This window comes from Zalophus californianus, chromosome 16 (genome assembly GCF_009762305.2).
Source record: "Zalophus californianus isolate mZalCal1 chromosome 16, mZalCal1.pri.v2, whole genome shotgun sequence".
Taxonomy (NCBI): domain Eukaryota; kingdom Metazoa; phylum Chordata; class Mammalia; order Carnivora; family Otariidae; genus Zalophus; species Zalophus californianus.
In genome coordinates, this window is record NC_045610.1 from 60,982,203 (window position 1) to 61,005,975 (window position 23,773).

Here is a 23,773-nt window from a genome sequence, read left to right on the forward strand (position 1 = left end):
GCCGGGCTGTGGCCCTGCTCAGTGTCCCCCGTGCTGCAGCCCAGCTGTTTGCTTTGGCCCCGCACTGTTCCAGCTGCAGTTCTGAGTGCTGTTTGCCTTGGCAAGAAAGGGAGCAGCAGGGACACTGGTCCTTGGCCTTGCTGATTAAAAATGTGAGAGTAGAACATACTCCTGCCTGGAAGAATCAGCCACACAGACTTTTACCTCTTTCCTTGTGGCCCGGTCCCTATGGGAGCCACGTCCTGGGGGAACTTCACAAGAGGTGCAGGGAGAGAAGTGGAATGGCGTCCAGGAGGCCGCTGAGAGCTCACCTTCTGACCTGGGGCAGGGGGACACACACTGAAGCCTTTTGCGGGGAGGCATGGGCCTGGGCCCTTTGGGGGCTGGAGGTGCAGGGAGCAGAGCCTGGTGTCCAAGACCTAGTCTGGGGGGCAGCCCTGGGTGGTTGCCTGGAGTGAGGGACAGAGGGGGGCAGGCATCTACTGCTCAGAATTAAGCCCAAACCACAGCCCTACTGGGAGAGACCTTTGAGTGACCCTACATGCTGGAAAGAGGCTTCTACAGTCGCTGACCTCACTTCTCCAGGGGGGTTTGGGGAGCAACTGTCAGGTTGGTGTTTCTCATGGTCTTAAATGCCGAGAGAAGCTGTGGCTCTCGGCCGACCTTATGAGCCTGCAGGGTGGCAGCTCCGGCAGCTTCCCAGGAACAGTGGCATTGCTTGTCCTGAGGCTGTGGGCAGGTGGGAGACAGCCTGAGGAGGAAGACTCCCTAGGAGGGCCTCAGGCGGGTGGTTTACGGTGGTGTGGCTCTGGGGCCTTGGTCGACAGGGCCAGGCTGGTCACTAGAGGCCATCTGCTCGTCCTTACCCCGGAACTGTTGTGGGGAAGCTGGCCCGGCCATGCCATAGCTGCCCTGTGGGTGGTGGGTGATGGGTGACATGGGGTTCCTGGAGCGGGAGTCGGTCAGGCTTGACACCTCTGGTGCCGTTGGTAAGGGCTGGTGCCGGGTGGGGGCATTGGCGCTGGTGGGAGGGAGCCGACTTGCTGGCATTTCCCACGGTGGCCTGGCCACCCAGGCCCTGCCCGCTACCCTCCACTGTGTCCCACCCATGCCTCCAGGTGGGTGTTTGGGGGAGCTCTGGGCAGCCCTGTGCCGCCGGCCTCAGACCCACTTTCCCCTCACCCACGGCTGGGCAGTCCCACCAAAGCGTTTGCTGCCCTCCGACCCTGGCATCTGGTGTGGACGGAGCTCAGCAGGCCCCCGGTTGGAGAAAACGCAGTAGACTGAGAGGCACTTCATCGGCAAAGGAAGGGCCTGCTGCGAGGAGCAGGGCTGGTGTCTGCTTGGGGAGGAGGCGAGAGCCACAGTGCCATGCGCACCTCTGTGCACGCGCGTGCGTGCGTGTGCTTGTGTGGATGAATACGTGTGCATGCGAGTGTGCATGCCTGTGAGTGTGAACGCGAGTACGCCTGCGTGTGTGCGGGTGGTGCTTGTTTGGTTTGCTTTAAAGGTACTTTCAGGGGTGCCTATTGGGGTCCTATCTTCTGATAAGGTGGCAGGGCCTGCTGTCACCAACTGGACTGTCTGAGCTTCACTTCTCCTGGGTGTGCTACATGGCGTCTGTCCACCTCCGCATTTGAGGAGTGCACCTCCCACCCCCTTTCTGGAGTAGCTAGGGCAGCAAAGGGCAGTTTCTGTGGTGCACTGACCTCGAGCTGACCGGCTGTGGCAGCTTCTTGTGCTCAAGTCGTCGCGGAGATTGTCGGCTCCCTAGCACAGGACCCTTGCTGGCTCATGGGGTTCCTGGTGAACGGCCGATGAATGTAACAGAGCAGCTGGAGACGCCGGGCTCAGGCCTGTGGTTCTGCAGAGTTCTGAGCAAGTGTCTTGCCTGCAGTGTCCCTATGGGTCCTGCCCTGAACACACGTCCTGTGTTTGGGAGGTTGGCTTGGCTCGTGGGACTAACCTGTGGGCACCCGAGGCTCTAGGTCACAGCAGTGGCTGGTGCTGGCCCTGGGTTTTTGGGGTGCTGTCAGCAGGGAGAGGCACTGGCAGTGCCGCCGTCTTGTGGCTGCCTGGTTTGTGGTGACATCCCCCTGTTGGCGGTGATGCCCCCTGGTTGGCAGTGATGCCCCCTCTTTTGCGGTGATGCCCCCCAGTTTGTGGTGAAGCCCCCTGGTTGGCGGAGAAGCTCCCTTAGGGCCAGCCCTGTTCCCACCTCCCACGGCATGGATGTGCGGGTTGGGCTGCCTACGACAGGCAGCCTTTTGTGGGAGGACTGGCTGCTGAGTGAGAGGGCCTCATCCCCTCCTCCTGGGCTCTGAGAGGCGGGCTGGCACTCCTGTTCGCAGGTCTGGGTCCTGCTCCGGAGAGCCCTGCTGTGTCACCACAGGACTCGGTGGGCCACTGGTAGGGCTGGCCTTGCTGCTCACTTGTCCCCACTCAGCTTGGCCTGGCACCCTGGACGTTGCCTGTGCTGTCATCCTCCAGTGGGGACACCTGAGCCGTCAGTCCAGCGTGCGGGTGCCCTGGGCTGCTGGCCAGGCTGGCTCCTGTCCTCCTTTCTCGCCCCCAGGCGCACCGAGTCAGGGCCTGCCCTATGCCGCCTTCCTGGCCACTCGGGGTGGGGAGGCTGTCCTCATTATGGCGCAGACCTGTGTCCCCTGGATACGCAGCACTGTGCTACCACCCACTGACAACAGCCGTAGGAATTACGGACGGCACAGACCGAGCCAGCCCCCGCCTCCCCAGCGCTGATCACTGCTGGCCCTGAGTGGGCTGCATGACCGGGAGGTGGCTCGAAGGGCCCCAGCCCAGTGGGCACTGGTGGCTCCAGCCAGCGGCCTGAGGGGAGGCGGGTCCCTGGGCTTCTCTTAAAGGGCAAAATGTTTTGTCTTCACGGGACATGCTGCCAAGTACACCCAGCCTTCCCCTGAGACCCTGCTTGGGATGAAACAGCCGGGTTTGGGGTGCTTGCATTTGTGTTACCATCAGCACCTCTGCCGGGGTCTGCCTTCCTCTCTGTTTGCTCCAGGAGCAGCAGCTCAGTCCCCCTCGGGTTCTGGAGGCTGTGGCAGGTCTGTGTCCCTCTTTCTCGGGGCCCATGGGCAGGCTGGGTGTTGGCTGGGAAGTGGTTGGTCCTGCAGCATCCTGGGGCCTTGGCGTTGGTCCCCACAGTGGGGGGACACTTGGGCCTGTGAAGAGAGGGGCTGGGGTGGGAAGGCAGGACCTGGAGCCAGACCAAGCCTGTCTCTAAGAGGTGACCTTGGGGACAGGGGCCAGGGGATCTGTGCCCACACTGTCTGTGGGATCCCTTCTCCTGCCTTCAGCTCCTCCTACAGACTTGTACTGCAGGAGCCTCCATCTGTCCCAGAAACCTGTCTGGCTCTCTGGCTCCTACAGGCTGGCGGGGAGGAGGCTCGCCTGGCCTTTCCCTGCCCTGGCTCTGTGGCCCAACGGTCTAGTCCTTCGGCAGGTGCATGATGGCCAGGATGCTCCCAGGTCCCCGCGGGTGCCCCTTCCCGCTCCAGTGCCCATCTGGAGGCTGGCAGAAGCAGTCTTGACGTCTTCCACTAGGAGATGAGCTTCCTGAGGGCACCACCGCCCACCCTGGCGGAGAGCACATAAGGTGTCTGGACACGCATCCCTGGACCCCACACCCTGAACAGAGAGATGTTGGGGCCGGTATGGGCCACCAGGAGGAAACAAGGCCACCGGTCAGAAGGGAGCGCTTTCATATTTGAGATTTTTAATTTCCTACTTAACGGGGGCACCTGGGGGGCTCAGTCAGTTAAGCGTCTGATTCTCGGTTTCAGCTCAGGTCATGATCCCAGGGTTCTGGGATCAAGCCCCACATTGGGCTCCAGGCTCGGCATGGAGTCTGCTTGGTGTTCTCTCTCTGTCTCCTGTTCCTCACACTCATGTTCTCTCTCCCTCTTTCTAAAGTAAATAAGATCTTAAAAAAATTTTTTTCCTACTTACGGGGACAGTATTTTAAAATTATTTTGACAATTTTTAGAAAGGTCTGTATTAAACGTGTGTGAGATAGGTAGGGATTTGCTAAAACCTCTTCACATTCAGAATTTGGCTCTTCTGAGCTTCGTTTCGGCTCACAGCTCTCAATGTCCTGGTGTCCCCAGCACTGTTGCCTGGGCCATTGGGTATCAGTCGCCAGTTTTCCTGAGTGAGTCTCTGGAATGTTCTTCCAAGCCCTGACACCCATCCTGCTGTTTTTGTTGCCCACCCTTTCTTGTTTCTCCATCGAAGAAGGTTGTCAGACACCAGCCAGGACCCCTGTTCCTTCTGAGTTGCTAATGGCTTGTGGACGTGATGTCCAGGTTTGCCCCTGCCCAGGCACACCAGGACAGTCACAGGTAGGTGTGGGCCAAGTGATGACACAGGTAGCAGACCATGAAATGCACCGGGTTGTCACAGGTGTCTGCCCTCTGAAAGGAACTGACGTCTTGCTGTGGGAGTTGGGGGCGAGGACGGGGTGGGGGGGTGTAGGAGGGGTGCCCCCATTCTGGAGCCAGAACACTGTCCATCAGGGTGTGTGCATCACCTGGGGACCACGCACGGTCACAGCTGACCTGCTGAGACAGAGTGGCCTTGCTGCTTTTGGCGGGGCTCTTAAAAGAAGGGGTTGAGGGGCTCCTGGGTGGCTCGAGCCATGATCTCAGGGTCCTGGGATCGAGCCCCATGTCAGGCTCCCTGCTCAGCGAGGAGCCTGCTTCTCCCTCAGCCTCTGCCTCGCACCCACTCATGCGCTATCTCTCTCTCTCCCTCAAATAAATAAACAAAATCTGAGAAAGAAATCTGAAAGGGTTGTGGCAGAGGCAGAAGGGTCACTGCCCAAGAGGAAATAGACCTAGGGCCCTCTGCTGCCCCCTGAGCCCCCTGTGGGGCTGGTCCAGCCCTGCCCTGGGAGACACTGTCTGGCAGAAGAAGCCTGTTGTCTGTCCCCCCTTCATTCCCTCCTGCCTGCCCACAGAAGCCATGTCCTTTCCAGTCTAGGGACTGATGGCACTCAGGCCATGGCTGTCTTGCCCTTGGGAATCCAGGGCCTTGCTGGCCCCAGGCTGGAGTAGCTTGGAGGCACCTCTCGGCCAGGAGCTGTGGTCAAGCCAGCAGCAGGAGTCCTGGGGAGGGGGCTGTGAAGTCAGGTGTGTCACCCTCTCTCTCTCTCTCTGGCTCTGCCTTGGGGGCAGGGGGGTAGGCCGAGCTTCAGCCGCGGGCCACCTGGGCTTTCCAGCCTGCTGGTGATCGTGAGTAACCTCGATGGCCATGGGCCAGGCACTGGTACTGAGAGCGCATGACCTCCTTTATCCCTCAGCCTGCTTCTCGAGGGGGGCCCTGGCTGTCAGGGGAGCCGCAGTGAGGCCAGGCAGCGTGTTCCAAGGCCGTCAGCTGGCCTGGGGCTGAGCTGGGGCTGAACCAGGCCTGCTGAAACCTAGGGCCGTCTGTTTTTCCACTCGGAGGTCCCGCAGACTTCAGGCAAGTTTTTCAGCTTTTGTGCCACCATTTTCTCATTAACGAGTAAATGGGCCCGTAGAAGACTTCTTGGCATGTAGAATGTATTGGTGCGTGGTGGTTGTCATCATTAGCTTTCAGAGCGCAGAGTTCTTCAGGGAGTGGAGGTCAGCCGCAGGGCAGGAAGGCCCAGGTGGAGGCCTCTGTGCTCCTGACTTCCTGGGTGCCCAGTGGCCTGTGGTCCCGTCAGCGTGACAGCCTTCGGGCTGCCCGTCCTACAGAACGTGACGGCAGTGGGAGGGGGTTGGTTCCAGAGCCTTCCGAGGCTGCCTGCCTGCTTGCTCATAGGTAGTTTCTCATCCAGCGGGGAGCCCAGCCCCGTGAAGCTCAGGTCAGAGCCTTCTCAGGGACAAGGACTGGTCAGTGCAACATGCTAACTGGGTAAGCAGGAACCGGATCTAGTTTTGTTGTTGGCGTTGGGCCTTCACGTGGCGCCCGGGGGTTGGCCCAGTGTCTCCGGGGGCTCCAGCCACCATGACACAGTGCCGTAGGTGGTGGCTTCCACAAGACACCGATTTCTGATGGCGGTGGGGGCTGGGAGTCCGAGAGCCAGGTGTAGGCAGGGCTGGTTCTCCTGAGGCCTCCTGGGCTGGCAGACAGCCGCCTTCTGCCCGAGTCCCCACACGGTCGTTCCTCTGTGTGTGTGTCTGTGCCCTGATCCGTCTTAGAAGGACACTAGTGAGGCTGGACCAGGGCCCACCCTGATGACCTCATTCAGCCTAATCAGTTCCGTCAAGACTGTCTTTCCAAGTGCAGCCACGTTCTGAGATGCTGGGGGCTGGGGCTTCAGCGCATGAATTTTTCGGGGGCTGATTCAGCCTTTAGCATCAGGTGTAGCGTTGCCCCCCTCCCCCGAGGAGCAGTTGGCTGGTATGGTCGCAGGGAGTCCTGGGTGCTCTGTCTCTGAATTGGAGTGACAGGTTTCCAGGCTGGTCACGTTTGGGGCCATGGTGGTTTCTCTCCAGCCGTAGTCAGACGGCCGTCCTTAGGCTGTGGCGACACAAGGATGTCCACAGGAGCACACTGTGATTTTATCCTAAACACAAGCATGGGCCTCAGCTCAGTGCTGAGCACAGACAGAAAGCAACTTGAGCACACAGGTCCCCTGGCGTGGGGCCCAGCGGTCAGGGGCGGGTGTGCTGGCGGGTGCCGTTAGGGGCCATGCCCCGTTGGAGTCTCCCAGACAGGAGAGGGGTTGGCCAGGCTGTTGGGGCCGTGTTTGGACCCTGCTGCAGGGTGTGTCTGGTTCCTGGTGGGGGGCAGGTAATCAAGTCCAAGGAAACGGTGGTGCTCCAAGACCCCTGAAAGGGGAGGGAGATAGCTGGCGGCCTGGCTGCTCAGGCTGCGGGGAGCCAGGACTGCAGAGGGGGCCAGAATTGTGTCCTTTGTCCCTGCGCTACTCTGCCAGTGGCTCAGGCCATCCCTGCTCCTGGGGCCTCAGGGCCCCCGAGTCCCCCAGGTGCCATGCCAAAGACATGAATGGTCACTTGATTGTAAGTTGGTGGCTTGTCGGAAAGCTGATGGAGGCAGGAACCCCCACCTCACTGCAGGGCGGCTTCTTGGCCTCCCTCACCCGGGGTCAGGGGGGCAGGAACTCCAGCCCTCTGTGTTCTGGAACAGTCCAGTGCCCTGTTTCCTTGCACCAGCTCCCCTTGCTTTTTCATGCTCTCTCCTTGGGAGGCTGCGGCCAGGTTGGCCTCCCCGTGCCCCTGTGTGGTCCTTGCCCCTGTTGGCGGCTCTGGGCCTGAGGCCATGCGCGTCCATGGCAGGGAATTGTGGCCTGAGGGGGGCTGTGGGCTGTGGGGGCTCATGGCCCCTGGGGGAGTCCCGTGGAGAGTATGGGGAGGGGGGCCTGATGCTGCTAAAGGGTAACTGGTGTGAATTGAGTGCTGCTTGGTTTGTCCCTGCTCCCTGGGGGGCGTTTTCTGTGTCCTCTGCTGGTCTTTACTCCCCCAACATCACCCCAGTGGCTGTTTTGTTCTGGAAGCTTCACTGCCTCCAGTCATTTTCTGAGCAAGTATGAACACAGTCTTACCTTTCCTCTGGCTCTAACCCAGCGAGATCCAGGTCAAGATCCGCCTCCTCCAGGAAGCCCCCCTCCCCAAGCACTCACTGAACGCCCCAAGTTGGCGTTATTCCTTCAAAAAGGACCCCCAGGATGAATGTTCCAATTTTTAAAGGGGGACAGAGCCTTCCACCTGCCCCCACCCCCAGGTGGGAATCGTGCAGAGCTACCCCGAGAAGCCAGGCTTTCCTGGCTTGGCCTGGTGGCCCTTCCCCCTGCCCATCCCCGGGCCCCCTTGCCCTCCACCCAAGGCCCCAGTGAGTCAGTGCCCTTTGTGGGGGCTGCGGCAGGCAGGCCTCCCCTTGGAGGATGGCTGCCACCTTCCCGGACAGCTCCTGGACAGCAGGCCACCACGGTAGACTTGGGCTGTGAGCCCCAAAGCTGGTGCCTGCTCATCGTTCAGTCGTGACAGAGGTGGGACATGAAGACAGGTGGTCAGGGGAAGCCGGGCACTGGGCCCCACGGCTGGAGGCCGTGTGTCCTGGGTAAGCAGATGGGGCGGGCACCCTGGCATCAGCCCTCCTGAACCCTAACGTAAGGGTTACAGAGCAGGTGCACGTCGCCTCATTCTAGTGTTCCTGGACGGGGCTCCCGAGGCAGCCCAGGGCAGGCGGAGTTGTGCGGATGGCACCTGGTCCAGCCTTGACAGCCGTGGGGATTTGCGGTGAGGCCTGTGTGCGGCAAGGGGTGAGCTCAGCTGTGCGGCCAGCCTGCGCTTGAAGCCGGAACTGGCTCCTCCCGGAACTAGAGGGCAGGCTCTTAACCTCCCCAGGCCTCTCTCCGTCCGTCTATACAGTGGGGCAGCGGCGCTCCCGGATCCGTCGGGTGAGGGTGCAGGGTGATGGGGGTTAAAGGCCGGGTGGCGTCCCAGCGCCGTCATGTTGTCTAGAGTTCTTCCAGGTGTTGAGTGCACAGAGAGATGTGAAGCCTGACTTGGCCACACAGCGCATTCGTGTGTGTGCACAGGACACAGGCAGCCGCGCCCACCCCGTCCGGCCTTCGCTGCGTGGGCGGGGCTGGGGGGGAGCACAAGGCATGTCACTTCCCCTCTGTCAGCAGAGTAACTTTGCTGTTTGTGACCGCCCTGCCAGGAAGGTGCTGGAGGGGGGCCATCGCCAGGAACCAGAGCTGAGGCATGAACAGGATTCCTGAGCTAGCAAGCGGCAGACCTGGACACGGGCCCACGAGCAGGCTGGAGCAAAGTCCCTTGGCAGAGCGCCTTTCTAGAAACGGGTTGGCCACTCTCCTCATTCCCCCAAGGTGGAGACAAGGGTGTCTCACTGCCCTTTCTCCTCACTGGCCAGGCAGATCTGGGACCACAAAGTAACTCAAAATGCCTGGTAGTGTCCAGGCAGGCTGGGAGTGTCCTGGAGCCACCCAGGCAGGAAGGCTCCCAGGGCTCCCAGCGTGGTGGGTCCTGCCGACAGCCACCTGCACAGGGGCCTTCATCCTTTACCTGTTACTCTTATAGAAATGTACGGCTGGGGTCCCTGGGGACACCTCTGCTGTGGAGGTTCATTTAGACTCCAGGCGCGGCCAGAGCATCCGGTGTTGGGCTAACCTGGCAGGAAGGTGACTGCACAGCATGCCTGAGCTTGTGAGTGTGTCTGGCAGGGACCCCTCGTCACTCCAACCCTTTCTCAGTGTGTATTTTGGGGGGGCATCCAGGAGCCCTTCTCAGATCCCCTGGCAGCCCACCTGGCACCCAGGGGCATTCCGTAACAGATGCTGAATGAACCGGTGAGTGAGTGAAGTGATTGGGGCCAAATACGCTCGAGCCTTGAACAGTGTGGAGGTTAAGGGCGCTGACCTTCCTCCACCCAAAATTTAACTGATAGGCTGCTGTTGACCAGAAGCCTTACCGATCACGTGACCAGTCGGGTGTGTTACATGCTACGTTCTTACGATGGAGTTAGCTGTAGAAAATCATTGGAGGGGCACCTGGTTGGCTCAGTCGGTAAGCATCTGATTCCCGGTTTCGGCTTGGGTCACGATCTCAGGGTCATGGGATCAAGCTCCGTGTCAGGTCTGCCCTTCTGCCCCTCCCCCTGCTCACACACACGCACGTGCACGCGCGTTCTCTCTCTAAAATAAGTAAATAAAATCTTGAGAAGAAGAAAGGAAATCATTAGAAAGAGATCACATTCACGGTGCTGTCCTGTGTCCAGTGAACCCCCCCGTGTAAGCGGACGCGTGCAGCTCTGTGCTGTTCAAGGGCCCGCAGGAAGGTTCTGAGCCCACAAAAGCTGCCAAAGGAATAAAAGACACAGGCTCCGCGTGGAGCCGCAGAGCTGGAGCCAATCTGGGGATCTCATTTGCATGCACAGGGGTCAGAGCTGGTCATCGCTCACGTTGTGGGACCGTGTCCTGGCTCGGGAACGTGGCCCTGGAGCGTGGGGTGGTGGGGCTCCTCTGTGCACCCTGAGGCTCTCCAGGGCCCCCGCGTCTCGGGACTGGCGTGAGCCGGAGGACAGGAGGCAGGCTGCCCCTGGCCTTGCTCCTGTTTTCCTTCCCGGGGTGGGGTAACCACAAGGAAAAGCAACTCCCTTCCCCTCCCCGAGTAAATAGACCCCTGCTGGAGTGTTCGGGTGTTGGGCTCTCAGCTCCCTCCATGCAGGGCCCTGAAAAGATAGCAAAATCCCCATACTTCTGAGACCCGGTTCAGGGAGGAGCCCTCCTCCGTGTGGTGCTCCTGCCTTCCTGGGCTCCGGGGCCCCTCCTAGGGCCTGATTAGCGGAGCTGGTGGTGGGGTGGGTGTAGACGGGGCGCCCCAGCGCGGGCTGTGTGGGGAGGGCAGACGAGCCCCGTGCCGGGCCTCGGACTGCCGGGGTTCTAGGACGTCCAGTGACTAGGAGGCCCGTGGGTGACTGTCTGCCTCAGGCTTCCGTAGGAGGCCTGCTTTTCAGGCTGGGGAGCGGGCCTCTGCACAGAGCCACAGGGAAGAGGGCAGTTCTGCCTCTACCCCCGCGTCCAGGTGAGACGGCAGCTGCTGCGTGGCCAGGCCTGGGGTCCCGGCCCCCTGCCCTGCCCAGGTGCCTGGCCGGCAGCCCAGCACCCATCCTGCCCCGCCCACTCACTCCCGCATTCCTCGCGCTGAGGGAGCGAAACCCGGCGGCTGTCCCCGCGGGTCGTTGGGAGGGTGTGGGCAGGCTGCCCCGGTGGTCCCCTCGCTTGGCCTGGGCGGCCCCTGGCCTGTTTCCTGCTGTCGCTCAGGATGTTAATGGGGCTCGAAGGATGAGCTTGGGCAGAGTGTGCTCTTCTGGCCAGGAGGCTGGGGGTGCCGCGGGCCTGGGAAGGTGGGTGTGTTTTGAGCACCTGCTAGGGCAGTGTCACACCTGGGCCCAGCCCCACAGCGAGAAACAGTCTTTATGCTGAAACCCTGCACATGTGGACTTGCGTGCACACCCACGTGAGCACACGGTCTCCTGCAGGCACCTGGGACAGGGGGCTCAGGCCCCATCCCACCCTGACTCCTTCACAGAACAGACACACATGGGGCACCTGGGGGGCTCCGTCGGTGAGGCGACTGCCTTCTGCTCAGGTCATGATCTCGGGGTCCTGGGATCGAGCCCCACGTCGCCTGCTTCTCCCTCTGCCTCTGCACCCCCCCACCCCCCCCCGCTCATGCTCTCTGTTTCTGTCTCTTTCTCTCTCATGAATAAATAAAAATCTTTTAAAAAGAAGAAGAGAAAGAACACGTGAACCCTGAGTACCCCCCTGTCCCGAGGTCTGCAGGCAGCTTGAGCCCCCACAGGCCCTGTGTTCACCCCTGGCTGGTGACCCCCCAAACCTGGCTTCCTACCCAGAATCCTCCGTCTGCCTGACCCTGCCGCCTGTTGGGGCATCCCGATTCCAGTTTCCAGGCCCTCCCCGGCTTTGGTGTGTCCAGATTCCTGGGTCCCCAGACCAGCCGCCTGCCTCCCCCTCGGCCCCGCATGCTCCATCTGTCCCCACATGACAGCGCCATGTGTACGGGGCACGCAGGCCCAGCCCCTTCTCCCAAGGGCCCCGCTTCTTAGATCCCAAGCAGCTCCAACAGGAGTCCCCTCATCTGTTGGCGCCCTTGTTGAGAGTCTAACCGAGCAGCCTGAGGGGTCCCTTTGGAATGTCGTTGGACCACGTGGCTCTGCTCGGACCCTCCCTCGGCTTCCCATCTGGCCTCGGAAAGCAGGGCCTTCCCCACCCAGTCTGTGAGGTGGTGAGGCTGTGGGGCCGTGGGCTGGCCTGTTCCCTCCTCCTCACTGACCTTTCAGCCTGCATGCTGCTGGCTGTCCCTGGTACCCCCAGGGGCTGGGCCCCAGGCCTCTGCCCTGCTGTGGCCTCTGCCCGTGGCCCCACTCCCACGCTTTCCCGTCTGCGTGCGCCCGAGTGCCGCCGTTGCGCTCTCTGCCCGCACAGAGTGCTTACTGCCCGCTGTGTGGTGTGGGCGTGCTTTCGCTCTCAGGCTGTCAGCCCCACGGGGATGGGACTGTGGCAGGGTCACTGCTGTGTCCCCTGCGTCCGTCAGTGCCGGCCCCGCACGGAGCAGAGCTACCTCTGCTGCATCCAGACAGGAAGGCACACCTGCCCTGTTTCCTTTCCTTGTTCCCCGTGTGGTGTGGAGCCCGGTGGGCACCCCTTCGACGAGCCTGAGGCCCAGCCCTGTATGTCAGTGGCTGGGAGCTCCGATGCAGGGCCTCATCCCTTGGAAGTGCAGGTCTCTGTCCCTTGTGTTGACACCCCAGGGTGGGCGGATGGCAGCACGCAGAGCCCTCCCCACTGGCCGAGGGCAAGGACAGGGGACACAGGAAGGGTGTCATTGGGGCTAGAGCTGGGCACACTTTGGGGCTCGGGGGTGAGGGTGCCCAGCCTCGGTTCACAGAGCAGCGTCTGGGGCTCCATGGTCTGGGGCAGGGGCAGGCGGTTTCCTCTCTGGCTGCCTGGTCTCTCTTATCCTCAGGAAAGATCAGACAGACGCCCGTTGTAATCGTGGACCTGCACACATAGGATGTGGCCGAGACAGGTTTTCTTTGAAAGTTCCCGCAGTGTCCTTGCTGGCCGGGCTGGCTCTTGGCCGGCCGCGCTTGCTGCCTGATGGAACTCGCATTCTGCTGGTGTTCTGTGCGCCTGTTTTTACGCTTTATAATTAAAACCTTTATTTGGCTTTGGCAGTGAAAATCTAATTTCTTCCGACGCACAATGGCAGTCCATTGGGCAAACAGACCCGGCCTGCTGGATTATTCACAGTGTGGTGTTTGCAGATCAGGCTGTGGGTCCCGCTAATCAGAGCTGATGTTTGGTAATTGATGTGCTGAGGGAAGACTTCCGTGGGAGGGGGCCCCAGGCAGCGCCGTGCGGCTGTGTGTGGCTGGCAGGAGGGTTTTCCTCAGCTGACTCAGCCCCCCAGACAGGGTAATGGCACCTCAGCAGCACTTCTGAGCGCCAGTTGCGCGGCAAGCACTGCGGCACCGTCGGTATCCTCTTGTTGGAGCCGCAAAGCCCCAACGCACTGCTCCATCCTTGTCGCCATTGCACGGAGGTGAAAACCGAAGCTTGGGGGGTCTGCTCGAGGGTGGGGCTCGGGTCTGGACTCAGAAGCCTGACTGCGGCTTCGTGGTCTCCACCTGTGGATTTTCTCCTCCTACTGGAACACTCCCAGGGTCCCTGGGTCACCTGGGTCACTCATGCCCTTTCTCTTCTTGCTTTTCTCAGACCATCATGGAGCAGTTCAACCCCAGCCTCCGGAACTTCATTGCCATGGGGAAGAACTATGAGAAAGCTCTGGCAGGTAAGGCTGTGGGGTGGGAGCAACACCCTCGCAGCGGGTGGCCAGCTCCCGGAGCCAGATTAGAATGGAAGGAGGGAGGGTGTGAGGTCACACCTCGGAGGCCTGTGAGCCCCGGAACCTGCCCCCACTGTTGTCCGCGGCCTTGTCCTGGGGTCTGGGCTGTGTCCGCCCACAGCACCTAAAGACGGTGGGCGCGGATGTCTGTCCTCAGAACCTTCGTCTTGGGGGCGCCTGGGTGGCTCAGTTGGTTGAGCGACTGCCTTCAGCTCAGGTCATGATCCTGGAGTCCCGGGATCGAGTCCCACATCGGGCTCCCTGCTCAGCAGGGAGTCTGCTTCTCCCTCTGACCCTCTTCCCTCTCATGTGCTCTCTCTGTCTCTCTTTCTCACTCTCTCAAATAAATAAATAAATAAAATCTTTAAAAAAATTTAAAAAACTAAAAATAAAAAAGAACTTTCGTCTTGAAGCTGCAGGATGGGGCTTGGGGCTGGGGCCTGCACGGCTCCCTGGCAGGTGAGCGCCTGCACCTCACGGAGAGCCGGGACTCAGGGCGCTGGGGGCATGGGCTCGTTCAGGGAGGGGACGTTGGTACCAGCACAGGCTGTGGCTATGTCTGGGCCCTTCCTTCCCAGCAGAGGCGCTGAGTCACGCTGTGGTCAGGGACGCCCGGTTCTCAGGGACCCATGCAGGTCCCCCCCACCCTTGCCTGTGTCCCTCCAGCGTAGGTGTCAGGCTGTCGCTCGAACTGTGGCTCCCTTGTGAGCAGAGCCCGTATCCTGAGCAGGGAGGCTGTGTCTGTAGAGTGTACCCCCGCCTCTGACAGCTGCCCTGGTGTGTCCATGGCCCCATGGGGACTCCGCTGGGTGGGCTTCAGGTTGGAGGCAGCAAGGAGAGGGCGGCGCTGGGCAGTCTCCGTGGCCGCCTGGGGACAGAGCACCCGGTGGAACTGGTCTCTTCCTGGACAGCGGCCTTGCTGGTCTGCAGCTGGAGGAGTCTGGCCATAGTCCGCCACCTGCCGTGTCTCGGGGGCAGGGAGGACACCGGTCATACGCCAGTCTACCACGTGGCTCTGCACCGCGGCCGTGGCCCTTCTCCCGGGGGTGCGGCTGTACACTGATCCTTTTGAAGGAGAGTGGTCTTGTTGTCACACACAGATCCAGCCAAGAGTGTGGGCAGGGCTCCTCTGTTCCTCTGTGTTGGGGTCGATGGCACTGACCAGCAGCCCCTGGCCATCTCCCTGTTTCCACGTGGGTATGGAGGGGAGGGGCCTTGCGCTGCCTTCTGGTTTGGGGGCACACACCGTGTTCTGCACCCCGCAGGCTCTCCCGAGCTGCCCTCCCTTCACCCTGCCCCTGCCCCGTAGCCCTGCACACGGGGACACTGCCCCGGGAGCCCACCGGTCCCCCGCAAGAGAGGAGGCACAGCTGCTCCTCGGAAGGTTCTGTTCCTTCCTCGAGCTGAAACCCTGCCTGTAGGGTCTTAAAGATAACGGCAGGTCCCAGGCCATGGTGATGACCTCTGTGCCTGCCAGGAGCTGAGAGCCGGCTTGGCCTCCGGGCGAACATCCCCGGTCAGGTCTGCTGCCCCGAAACACTCCGCGAGCAGGACAGGCACCCGGTCTGCAGGCTGGTGGAGGGAAGAGGCGAGAGGAGGCGGCCCAGGTCTCAGGTCCTCCGAGCAAAGCCCCTCATGGTGCCCGTGGCGCAGGACCGGGCTCTCGTCTCTCCCTGGCTGGGGCTGACTTCTGTGCACCACGCACGCGGGGTTTTGCACGTGGCTGACGGGGGTCCCTCTCTGGAGCCACCGTCCGTAGGACTCTTCTCACCTGGCCGCCTCATGGGGAGACGTCACCTCACTCCCAGGCAGTCCTGGTCTCCCCTTTGATGTGAGGCCAGGTTTCCTTCCGGGCCTTTCTGCGCCCACTGCGGATCCCCGTGAGGCGCTCGGGGGGGCTGTGTGTGGAGAATCCGGGCTCTTCCGCTGCCCGTTTTCCCGGACTGGCCCGTGGCACCGAGCCCAGCCGGCCACATCAGCACCGTCCCCTCAGCTGCACTCGGCCTCTCCCATGCCACCCTTGTGCCAGGCTTGGCTTTGATCAGCTTTAAGCAGCCCACCCCTCCTGGCAGCCAACACCGTCCAGCCGGTGGGGGCGCCGAGGGCACGCTCCTGGGCACGCACTTCGTTGGAAGCCACCTAAATAAAATGTGACGATGTGCCTGGTTAGGCACCCCGGCCTGGGTTTTGGAGGGAGCGGATCAGATGTTGCTGTCCCGTGGCTGGCCCTGTCCTCCCCTAAGTCTGCAGGGCGGGTGGGCCCCCGCGCAGACGAGGTGTTTGCGGGTTCGCGCAGGGCCAGCAGGCACAGGGCTCTTCCCTGGGGTGCCAGGTGCACATCGAGTGCGGCCGCAGTTGCTGTGGGGCAGGCCCTTGATGTGGGCTCAGCTTGGAGAGGTGAGGGGCACTGTCTGTCCACGACTGGCTGGGAGTCTCTGTGCGCATGGCTTTGTGCCAGCTCCTGCCTGGCGGGGTCTTGTCTCGTGTACTTGGTGGGCCCTGCCACCCCTCGCCAGATCCAGGCACTGGTGATAGCACCCAGCAGTTTGACTCGAGTAGCCCTGGGCCTGACCCGGCACCACGTTCTTGAAAAGAAAAGCAGCTCTCACAATTGCAGCAAGAGAAGGATGTGAGCCAGAAACGGGGAGCACTCAGCCCAGGCAGAAGGGCCGCGGAGCACCGTGGGGGGCTGGTGTGCACCGCGGCCATTGTGTGGGTGCTGAGGGTCTCGTCTGTCCGTAGGACGTGCAGTAACCGCTCCTCTCTTCTCTCCCAGGCGTGACCTACGCTGCCAAAGGCTATTTTGACGCTCTCGTGAAGATGGGTGAGCTAGCCAGCGAGAGCCAGGGCTCTAAAGAACTCGGTAAGATCCCAGCACAGCAGAGACCCCCAGATGGCCCTAGGTCCTCACATATGCCTGGGTGGGGCTGGGGTCCCAGCCTCTGTCTGGTCCTGCTTCCACTGGGGATCAGGTTCTTATCAAACAAGAAGCTTTTCTGAGAGGACTGTGACCCTCAGAGCTGGCGAGGGCTGTGAGATACATGCCCGGCTGCACGTGAGTGCTGCTCAGAGCGCACACTGTTGGGTCAGCCCCCCGAGAAGCACAGCGTGGGGTGAGGACACGGGTAGATCCGCTGGCTGGTGTGGGGCGCCGTGTGGAAGCAGAGCTGAGGTGATGAGGAGCGTTCCTGGTATTATAGGGAGACGGGACGCCGACCCATTGCGCAGGGTGACCTGGTTTTGTGAAAAGGACGCACCGGCGTGCGTATCACACGATAAACTGAGGGAAAGGCCCAGAAGCGTAGCAGGTGGAGCTCCTGGGATGGGTCATTCTGTCTATGCTTTCGCTGTTTTGCAAATTTTGTACCGTGAGTTCATGTCGCTCCTAACCCAGGCGCACAGAAGCGGGGAAAGTCTCCCTTGCGTGCCCAGAAGCCCTGGGCGTGCTGGCAGCTGTGGGGCCCGGGTGACAGATGCAGCTATGGAGACTTCTGGGGCTGGGGGCAACAGGCTGGGTGGAATGCGTGACCAGGGCCAGACCCTGCACACAGGCTGGGCTCTGCTTGCATGGGTGATGGGCAGGCTTTCGTGCAGCGTCCGAAAGGCTATGCTGCTCCCTAGCTCTGGAGGGCAGCCGTCTGGCCTCCATGGACACCGAGCCGACCTCCCCCTGGCAGAGGCAGGAGGACGCGGAGGGACTGAGGGGTGCTGAGGGGGTGAGGGGTGCCAGCGCGGCCTCGCTGGTGACGTGCGGGACACTCAGGCTTCGGAGGCCTGCACTCCTCTGTGACAAGGGGTGCCTATGGTCCAGCCGGCCTGGAGATCAGAGGCCACATGTGGGCCTGCCTGCTACTCCTGGGCCTCCTTGGCTACAGCTCTTGAGGGCATGGTCTGGGTCCCCAAACCCCTCGGAGGGGAGTCAGTGTTGTGCATGACCCACGTGAGTTTGCACACAGGCTCCTATCTGCGAAGGGGGCATTTTACTGTGGTGGTCAGTCACGTGGCTGCCGTAGGGCCCAGGCCCGGTGGTCACGCTCACAGAAAGGTAAGGGTCTGCCCATGGGAAAATGCACGTCTGTGTGGCCCCAGGATGAAGGTGGGCGTGTGCAAAACTGCGGTGAGGTCCCAGAGCTTCCTGGTGGCAGAGTCCAGGGTGCTACCCTACCGCAGGCCCAGCGAATGGCTGGACGGCCTTGTGTCGTGGAGCTGGGCAGTGAGGCAGGGAGCACGCCGGGGGAGGAACGGCCTTTCACTGCTCTGGGGGCTCGTCCCAGCTCCAGCTGGAATCAGGGAGCTTCCAGTTTGCTTCTGTGGGTTTTTGGACTCTGTCCTGAGGTTACATGGAGCATGGGGTCTGGCACCTGGTGGAAATTTCTTGTGTGTGTCCACAGAGGTGGCAGCGAGGTGCCAGGCAAACTGAGACCTATGTCCTCTCACCACGTGCTCTGGCCACAAACGTGGGGCTCCCTTGGTCAGCCAGGTCTCCCGTTCTCTGAGCACCCACAGTTTGGGCTTGCTCTGACACCATCTACCTGGAACAGCGTGCCCCTAGTGAGCCACACTTCTGTGGGACTTGGCTACAAGTTAGGGGTTCCTATGAGCCCTTCTCAGGTTGGATAATTTGCTAGAACAGCTCACAGCTCTCAGGGGAATGCTTACTTACGTTGACCGGTTTATTCGGAAGGGTACAACGAGGGATACGGTTGAATAGCCAGACAGAGAGAAACATAGGGTGGGATCTGGGAGGGTCCCGAGCTCAGGTACCTCTGTCCCTGCAGAGTTGGGGCTCCCCCCCAGCAGGTGGGTGTGTTCGCCACCTGGAAGCTCTCTGAACCCTGTGGTTTAGGCATTTTTGTGGCGGCTTCATCCGTGGGCACAGTCAGCGCCTCAGTCTCCAGCCCCTCTTGTCCCTGGAGGATGGGGTGTGGCTTAAAGCCCAGCCTCTGGTCGTCGGGGGTCTTCCTGGTGACCAGCCCCATCTGGGAGCCCACCCAAAGTTGCCACATTAGGACGAAAGGCGCTTCTATCACTCAGGGGCTCCTGAGGGATTTCGGGGCTGTGTCAGGAGCCAGGAGCACAACCCGTGGGGATTTCTTCTGGTGTGAGCCCTGCTCCTGCAGGCAGATCTCTTCTTCTGGCAATAGTTTTAGTGAGACGTAATCCACATGCCGGAAACTTGCCCGTTGAAAGTGGACAGTCCAGTGGTTTCTAGCATATTCACAGGGCTGCACCAGCGTCTGGTTCCGAAGCTCGACCGTCACCCACTGCAGCTGGAGGACCTGGACCCCAGTGGCCCTTCCTCCAGCCCCCATCAGCCACTCATGCGCTGTCCCCCTCTGTGCATTTAGTGGCTCCGGACATCGGGCAGTGACCTGTCGTGACCTTGGAGTCTGACTTCTTTCTGCAGAGGAAGCTAGCATGCGTCTGCCGGCCTTGGGTGTCGGTGGGATCGTGTGCGTGTACTGTGCTGTGATTTTGGCCTGGCTGCTTTTATCTGCAAAATTATTGTGAAAATTAGCCATGTCTCTGTGTGTGCCAGTGGTCCCTCACGCCTTGGCGCCAAGGGCTTCCCGCTAGGTGGGGGCGCCGGCTTGTTCTGCCTTCTGCTGAGCGACGTCTGGGCTGTTTCCAGTTTGGGCATTTCCAGATTTGCATCTTGCTCATGAACCAATGGCACGCTGAGCATCTTTTCGTGTGCTTGTTTCCCTTCCTTGGCTGGGTGTGTGTTCACATCCTTCTCTCCTCTCGGTGGGGTTTCTGTCCTGTGATGGAGTTGTAGAAATTCTCCATGTTCCAGATAGGAGTGCTCCGTCAGGTGTGCATCTCCCAGACGGTTTCTCCCAGTCTCGTTGGCCTTTCATTTCTGGACCGGTGTTTCTAGAAGAACAAACGCGTTTGATTTCAGTGAAGTCCAGTCGATTGATTTTTTTCTTTATGGGTTTTTATCACTATTGTGATTCTGGCTGATTTTCGTCTTTGCTTTTTGTCTTCATTTGCTTCGTTCTTGGTGTGCTCCTGCCGATTCATCCGCAGACCTTGGACACGGTCCTGGTTAGTCCGGCTGTTTCTTCCCCTTGGAAGCGCGCCCCCCCAGCCCCGTCTTCCCACTTGCTCGAACCCCTCCCGCCCGCACCCCCCTGGGCACCAGGCGTCCCTTTCCCGGTCTCGGGCCTGTGTGCTCTGGCTCCTGTTTCTCCGTCAGTTGGGGGATGCTCGGCGCGTACGTGGGAAAGTACCCGACCCCTTGTCCGTCTGCATCGGTGTCTCTCCTTGGCGAAAGGCTTGGCTGACTTGGAACTGCAGGTGGGAGGCCGTCTTGCTTCCGGGTCCCCTGACTGCCAGCGTTGCTCTGTTGCTTTCTTCGATGCAGGGTATTACTTTAGGGGGAGTGTTTTGTGTTTCTCCTCCTGGAAGCGTTTGCGGTCTTCATTCTTGGGGTGTTGCAGACCTTCTGACCCTGTGTCTGTGTGTGTTGTGGGGAGGGTGCAGGCGGGGCTGGAGACCACAGCATCCCCGAGGGGTGGACAAGGTGTGCGGCCTCCGGGGCCATGGGTGGGGTGACCAGGGGCTGGCGTTGAGCTGCAACCCGGCAGCAGAGGACAGGAGCAGGGGACGCACACACAAGTGCAAGGGGGCACAGATGAGGCTGCTGGGGGCTTGGAAGAGGCGGGGCTCTGGGAGGATGGATTTATACCTTAGGAGGATGCCCCCGTACGGTCCCCAGCAGCGAGTGTATGTGTTGGCTGCTGTAGAACATTCCACAAACACACCGTGAACACCGTGTTTCTCTATTCTCTCTTCGGCAGGTGGGTTATTCTGAGTGGGTTTTGCCGCTCTGAGCGAATACGTCCACAGGACCGTGATGCCGAGCCCTTCCCCACGGTGACTTCCATGGCTGCCCTGCTAGGCCACGTCAGACGTGGCACCAGGGCTGCTGGGCAGGCGGCCCCGGGCGCTCCCCGCTGTCGTCCTGTCGTCCTCTGGGACGGGAGTGAGTGCGTGGGCTTGCGCCCAGCTTGTGCGGTTTCTGTGAGTCTTGGCTCCGCTCTGTGACGCTCGGCACCGCCACGTTCTCTCTTCACGCTCTCATGCCACATCTGCATGGGCAGGACCCCCCCCCCCCAGGCCACCCTGACCCCTGGGCAGACACCGCAGCTACCGGCCCGCTTGGCCAGTCTGGCCCTGGGCTTGGGGAGGCACAAGTCATGCTTCTCAGACCCCAAGAGGTAGTTATGTTCATTTGTTATAACTTGGGGCATCCGAGGTGCCGACGTACCAGGGGCAGATGATGCCGCCAGGGGGACGCCCACCCTGGGCTTGTCCCACACGGTGACCTGCTGAGAGCGGCAAGGTCTTCCGGCCCCTTCTGAGCCTCTTGCCTCTGCTCCCTGCCTTGAGGCCCGGGTGGAAATTTCACATTTGGGATCCTTTGCTCTTGGCTAAGTATGGACAGGTTGGGGTTCGGTGGCACATTTTGGCCACTGTCCCTGTGGAACGTCATCGGGGTTTTAGGTGTCGAGGTCACCCACTGAGGAGATGCTTCGTCCTGGTCCCCATCAGCGGGTAGCCAGGGGCATTGGTATGGGCTCCCCTCCCCTCCCCTTCCTGCAGGCTGGTCAGGACCCCAGCCGAGGAGCCCATGCGTGTTCCCAGATGATCCTGCATCTTGGGCCCTCGCTGACAGGCTGCTCTGTCTGGCCCGGGGCCTCGTGTGTGTGCACATGTGCTGTGTGTGGAGAGAACACCTGTCCCCTGATGACAGGTGCGGGTTCCCTCTTATGTTCCAATCTCGGGAGTTTACCATTCTGATTAGTGAGCCGACGAGGCGTGCACCGCGGCCCCCCAGGACAACCAGCCAGTGGGTTTCTCATGTAGTTCGGCTTTCTGTGGTTGCAGGCTGTGAGGCTCAGCGTGCTAACTGCATGTGCGGTCACATGTTCCTGAGGGGCTAAACCTCATCCCCACGTGGTGACCTTCGCTGTCCCTTTGTTTGGTGTTGAGTTTGGTTTCCTGCTCCTCTTCCCGTGTACGGTTCCCACGGACTTGCTGTTTCTGATCATTTCCTCCTGGCAGACCTTTCCCCCCAGGACGGGAGGGGAGAGCAGTGAGTCCTGTCTGGGAACCAACTAGCCTCAGGGGGCAAGTGCCCGGGTGGGGGGCCTGGTCCAGGCGCCGGGAAGGAGCCACCAGGGCTGTTTGACCAGGGGTCGTTTCCAGAAATGTCACCTTGCCGCCCAGCACAGTGGGGCTTCATCCGCCCTCTGGCTGCTGACGTCCTGCCTGGGTCTCCGGTGTGGCCCCCCCGGGGGCTGGAGGTCAGACACCCTGGCCGCTCCCTTTTGTGGTCTGACTCCAACGGCCCCCCGTTAGGATGACGTGAGCAGACCCTCATCTGACTGCTGTGCAGGACGCTGCACCCCAGCCCGCTCCCCTGCAGAGCCTGGCGTGTGCCTTCGCCACCCAGAGTGAGGGTCTTGAGCAGCACATGCCCCTCTGAGGTAAACCCCAAAGCCGCGGGAGTGGAGAGGCTTCGGCTGTGTGGTTTCCCACTTCTGAGCGAGAGCCCGGCCCCCAGCCGGCATTTTGTGCTCCCGGGGCAGGCAGCCCCTGGCTCCGCCTCTCTCCTTGTGCAGGAGGCGAGCGGCCGCTCTGCCTTTGGCCCCGCCGGTCTCTGTGCCCGGCTCCAGAGCTGGCAGGGGGCACCCCCGCTCGGCTTCACTAGGACCCACCCCCCCGCCCCCTGCAGCGAAGACTGTCAGGCCTTCACTTTGATGACACAGGCCACTTAGGGAGTGCAGGACCGCCGCTTTCGGAAGCTGCTCACGGCCTCTAGGCCCCTCCCAGCAGCCACCCACACTTGACCGTGCCGCTGCCTGAGGCTCTCAGACCTCCACCTTCTGGGCTCTGCTGAGGCAAGCCCCAGTGCCACCTCCCGCCCTGCCACGGGGTAATTACAGAGCCATCCAGCCTCGGATCTGAGAGGACGCGGGCGGCTCTAACAAGGCCCTGCTCTGCTCGGCATCCTCGTGGTTTCTGTGCCTGCTCGGGCTCGGGCTGACCGGCCGGCGATAGGTCTGCCGGCCAGTGTCCACAGCTCCAGGCCAGTCTCTGGCACGTGGCCCGAGGAAAGGCACTCCGACCGTGTGCCTGTCCCAGGGCCCTACACGGGGTTTGGGGGACTCGCCCGATCTGAGAGAGGCTACAGCCCTTCCACCCGCGTCTCTCTCCATCTGAGTCCCTTGGAGGGTGGGCAGGAGGCCTGGTGCTCTGGCCTCTCCCCGATCCGTCCTGACCACGAGCAGTTAGAAATGCCATCAGCCTGATGGGGGAGCACAGCTGTATCCAGAAGGCTCCCATGGGGGAGCGGGTCAGGTTCTCTTCGCCCTAAAGGAGGCTGGTGTTTCCATGGCTCGGTGGGGGCACGTGCCATCCGAGCACCTGCCTGCGGAGGGCTGAACCAGGGAGGACTCACAGCGTCCTCTGGAGGCCAGGGCTCCTCCAGGCTCTCCGCTACTTTAAGGGTTAAGTGATTGGAAATTTCAATTCAGGGAGAAGCAGGAAGAAGAGAGGAGAGAGCCCCTGGTGCCGTCTCGTCTGCGTCCCCGGCAGTACCTCTGTTCTTCTCTGCCCCACTGTGTGCGCCACCGGCACGTGCCGTCTTGGCTGTGTGTGACCCCCTGTCCAGGTGTGGAGGGGCTGGCTCCTGGGCCCTCCGTGGCACTGTCGTGCTGGCTCCTAGGCGTGTCCTGCTCCCGGGGGAGTCAGCCGCTGCTCGGGGCCTCCGTGCAGCAGAGGCTGCTGTCTCTGTGGTGCCCCCAGGGTACGGCGTACCTGAGCACGTCCCACCTGCTGGACGAGGCCTGCAGCCACCGCCCTGGCTCTTCTCTGCAGGGCCACTGTGTACCCCGAGCCGGGTGGAGCCCAGGGAGGGAGTGGGAGGTGGGGGCCGGAGTCCCAGTGCACCCGGGCTCCTGGGACACGCGTGGGGGGACTCGGGCTCTTGGTGCTAGAACCACGCAGGCAGAAGCGGACCACGTTGCCTGCCGTTTGGCCTTCCCTGCCTTTGCAGGGAAGCCTTCTGGAGGGTTCCAGAGTTTTCACAAAGTGGCACTGTTTGAAGAGAAGTTGTGGTGACAGCGAGCAGGGCAGAGCCTGCACTGAGCCTGTGTCCCCTGCACGTGGCCATGCTCTTGTCGCAGCCCGCCCTGTCCACGGCCTGCGCCGGTTGCCTCGTCTGTATGAATGGCCGTTTTGTTTCTCCTCTCTGCCTTTGAAGTGGCGGCTGGTTTGAGACCCGGAACATGTGTGGCCTGCAGGGCCGCCGTGGGCCCGTACCCGCAGCGCGAGAGCCTCTGGAG

The 23,773-nt window shown here is 61.5% G+C and overlaps 1 protein-coding gene across 6 annotated transcripts in view; it reads left to right on the top strand.

Annotated features, from left to right (window-relative positions):
* Window positions 1-23,773, top strand: part of BAIAP2 (BAR/IMD domain containing adaptor protein 2) — a 66,650-nt gene that overhangs the window by 2,380 nt on the left and 40,497 nt on the right. For 5 of the 6 annotated variants that reach the window (XM_035724596.1, XM_027626036.1, XM_027626038.2 and 2 more), the window contains exons 2-3: window positions 13,286-13,361; window positions 16,192-16,278. In XM_035724596.1, coding sequence (XP_035580489.1) covers window positions 13,286-13,361; window positions 16,192-16,278 — 163 coding nt within the window. Of the gene's footprint in view, window positions 1-5,375; window positions 5,494-13,285; window positions 13,362-16,191; window positions 16,279-23,773 lie in introns of those variants that run through there. The other variant, XM_027626037.2, reaches the window with a different exon arrangement.